The following is a 3,680-nucleotide window of genomic DNA, read 5'->3' as shown; positions in this document are numbered from 1 at the left end:
AGAGCCCTCTCCTTGAGCTGAAGCACTCAAGGACAGCACCCAGGCTCGGGGTTCAAGCCCTACAACTACCACCAACAACAAAAATGTCCTTATCTCCAATTAACCAGCAAAAAGGCAAAAGTGGAGCTATGGCTCAAGTGGTAGAGCACCAGGCTTGAATAAAACAAGCTCAGGGTCAAGGCCCTGAGTTCAAGTACAGGACCAGCACACACACACACAAAACATCCATTTTGATGAAATATTTAGATGTTAAATAAGTCTTGAGAAAAAAAAACCATTGAACTTTGTGTCTAGCCACTAGTTGTCAGGGTTATTATTTGAAGCAGAAGCTAGCTTATAATGTGTGGGTAGCAAAAAAGAAGTAGAGTCCAGGAATGCAAAATAGTTTCAAAACTTTGACTGTGATGAGATGATGATACCAGGGGAAAGGAAGAGGGCTCTGATGAAGAAACTCCTGACCAAGGGAGATTTGGTTGTTTCTGAGTCAGGAAACAGAATCGAGTTTCCATGCAGATGAGAAGGAAGCTCAGTTGAAGATTTAGAAGAGACTCACCAGTAGATGGGGGAGTCTGGAAAGGCTGTGGTTCATCCAAGCCAGGTTCTTCAGGGTTACAAGATGTCAGAAGATGCCCCAATAGCAGAGTTTATTGCAAAAAGATGGACCAGCCAGAGAAGAGGGCAAGGCAGGAGGAAAGGGCTGAGGAGGATAGAAAACTACAACCTGACAGTGAAATGATTTCAAGAGATGCTTGACTCTTGGACCACAGACTTGGCAAGATTCCCTACACCACTGGTTTCTGAGTCCTGGTATATGCCAATGCTTAGAGCTACCGGGGAGCCTGAGATATGAGGATCATGGTTCAAAGCCAGCCCAGGCAGGGATGTCTGTGAGACTCCTATCTCCAACAAACTACTCAAAAAAAGCTGGAAGTAGTGCTGTGGCTCAAGTGGTAGAGCACTAGCCTTGAGCTGAAAAGCTCAGGGACAGTGCCCAGGTCCTGAGTTCAAGCCCCATAAGCGACAGAAAAGAAAAAAAGGAAACATTCAGCATATATTTTTTCTTTTGTACAAGGGTATCATATTGTACTAAATATGTAAGGTCTTATCTCCTTGGGTTTTGATTTCACAAACTAATTTTCTGTAAATAATGAAGATGCTTTGCCTAGCAAGCGACTGAAAACCCCAGTACTGCCAAAACACAAAAAAGCAAACTCTAGAGACTTTTTTTTTTGATGCCTTGGAGCTCTTTGACTACAATTCCCATAAATCCTAGCATTCCCACCCTGACACCCCACCCACCCCCGCCCCGTCTACTACTACCACGAATCCAGTTTACCAGCCCAACGTTCCCCGCTGGTTTCCTGTACCGCCCCGCCTCGTCCGCAGAGCGCTAAGAATAACCAATCGGATCGGGAGGGTCGAGACAGGAAGACCAATCAACGGGCCTGAGAGGCGGGAGCGGGCGTGGCTTTGGCGTGGCTCTTCTCCGCTCCGCCCCTACACCGTGGCGATCTCTCTCTCCTCCCCGCCGCGCGTCGGGCGGGAACCGCGGACATGGGCCCCACCTGGAGGAGCCCCGGGCGGGTGCGTCTGGCGCTGTGCCTGGCCGGTTTCCTGCTTTCCGTGTACTCTCTGCACGTGAAGGCGGCGCGCGCCCGCGATCGGGACTACCGCGCGCTCTGCGACGTGGGCACCGCCATCAGCTGTTCCCGCGTCTTCTCCTCCAGGTGCGCGCGGAAATGGAAAAATCCGGCCTCCCCGATGTGCTGACTGATTTTGGAATGTGGGATCAGGGTATCTGGGGAACCGACACTTTGAGGCTGAGGGGTGTTACCTGGCGTAACGGGTGCACACCTGGTCTGAGGCACCCCGAGATACTAGTTTTTGAAGTGAGGGTGCAGGGCTTGGGGGTGGGGGGGCTGAGGGAGTGGTCGGGGCTGGGTTAAGGGGGGGGATCGCTCGTGCATGCGAGTGCCCGGGAATAACGGTGACTGGGAGAGGGCACTGATGGCTTTTTGAGGCGCTCGCGGGCGAGGGTGAGCACACTGAGGTTTTTTGAGCCCTGGGACCTGGGGCTTGTTCTGACTCGGAGAAACCAGGATTAGTAGTTTAGTGGGGCGACAGAACAGGGAGGAAAGGGGTGGGTGGCCACGGAGCTGGACATCTGTGTGTCCAAGGCAAAAAAAAAAAAAAAAAGGTAGCCTAAGATTTCTTAATTTTGTTAACTAAGTGCCCATTTAAAGAATTACCGAAGGTATCCTTGGAGAAGCGGAGCCTATGTTAGGGCCATGGCTAAGCCTGGCTTGGGGATAAAGGAGAATTGGGCAATGACTCATAGATTCCTGACCTGGCCAAAGGTCTGGAAGGTCAGGAGATCATCGGCCCTTGGGAGGGAAATGGGAACAGGACCTTCTACTAGATTGACACCTGCTTACCTGAATGTCTCCATCACCACCACCAGGTGGGGCCGTGGCTTCGGACTGGTGGAACAGGTGTTGGGAGCAGATAGCATCCTCAATCAATCCAACAGCGTATATGGTTGCATTTTCTACACGCTACAGCTGTTGTTAGGTGAGTGGCTCCACCCCTTCCCTGCAGGCTCCGCCCACTCAAACCTGCTTCTCCCCCCTAGGCCAGTGCAGCCCCACCCAAACTACGCGTGTCTGGGGCTTGGTGACCCTGACAGTTGACAGTCGCTTGCTAATCACTGGGCATCTTTGGGCATGAAGACCAGCAGGAAGGGAACTAAAGGTGTCTCTGACAGAGGTGAAAGATCCCATAAAGACTTTATAGTGGGGCTGGGAATGCGGCTTAGTGGTAGAGTGCTTCCCTGGCATGCATGAAGCCCTGGGTTCTATTCCTCAGTACCACATAAACAGAAAAAGCCAGAAGCCAGCACGTGGCTTAAGTGGTAGAGTGCCTAGCATTGAGTAAAAGGGGGACAGTGCCCCCAAACCCTGAGTTTAAGCCCCAGGTCTGGGGAAAAATAAAACAAAACTAAAAAAGACTTCCTAGGATCCCAGTTTGTTTTTAAAGATTCAAATTATGATTAAAAACAATATTTTACTGGACACTGGTAGCTCACACCTGTAATCCTAGCTACCCAGGAGGCTGAGATCTGAGGACTGAGATTCAAAGCCAGCCCAGACAGCAAAGTCCATTAGACTCTTATCTCCAATTAACCACCAGAAAACCAGAAGTGACTCTGCTCAAGTGGTAGAGCTCTAGCCTTGAGCTGAAGAGCTGAGGGACAGCACCCAGGCCTAGACTTGAACTCAGGGCCTGGGTGCTGTCTCTTAGCTTTTTGCTCAAGGCTGGCAGGCTACCATTTGAATTACAGCTCTACTTCTGGCTTTTTGGTGGCTAGTAGGCGATAAAGTCTCTCATGGGCTTTCCTGCCCAGGCAGGCTTTGAAACTTGAGCCTCTGATCTCACTCAGCTTACTGAGTAGCCAGGATTACAGGTGTAAACCACCAGTGTCTAGCTTCTCAGATTAATTGAAGGCAATCTTAATACATCTTCCATTCATGTAAATCTCAGCAGGAAAAAAAAATCACTATTTGGGTCCCACAAGTTATTGTTTTTTTTTGTTGGTTGTGGGGCTTGAACTCTGGGCCTGGGCGCTGTCCCTCAGCTCTTCAGCTCAAGGCGAGCGCTCTACCACTTGAGCTACAGCGCCA

At 50.3% G+C, this 3,680-nt stretch overlaps 1 protein-coding gene across 1 annotated transcript; it reads left to right on the top strand.

The window, feature by feature from the left end:
- Positions 1–1,513: 1,513 nt before the first annotated feature.
- Positions 1,514–2,690, top strand: Vkorc1 (vitamin K epoxide reductase complex, subunit 1). Its single transcript, XM_013011526.1, has 2 exons — positions 1,514–1,727; positions 2,462–2,690. Exons 1-2 carry the CDS (start codon positions 1,555–1,557, stop codon positions 2,688–2,690), a joined length of 402 nt encoding a protein of 133 aa, XP_012866980.1. The 5' UTR covers positions 1,514–1,554.
- The last annotated feature ends 990 nt before the right edge of the window (positions 2,691–3,680 follow it).

This window comes from Dipodomys ordii, unplaced genomic scaffold (assembly GCF_000151885.1).
Source record: "Dipodomys ordii isolate 6190 unplaced genomic scaffold, Dord_2.0 Scaffold14, whole genome shotgun sequence".
Classification (NCBI taxonomy): domain Eukaryota; kingdom Metazoa; phylum Chordata; class Mammalia; order Rodentia; family Heteromyidae; genus Dipodomys; species Dipodomys ordii.
Note: the sequence above shows the minus strand (reverse complement) of the source record. Positions and strands in the feature narration are given on the sequence as shown.

Bases quoted from the DNA above. Each gene is read 5' to 3' on its own strand.
- Vkorc1 (XM_013011526.1), top strand. From the start codon at position 1,555: ATGGGCCCCACCTGGAGGAGCCCCGGGCGGGTGCGTCTGGCGCTGTGC. The intron at 1,728-2,461 runs GTGCGCGCGGAA...CACCACCACCAG, and splicing joins TCCCGCGTCTTCTCCTCCAG to GTGGGGCCGTGGCTTCGGAC.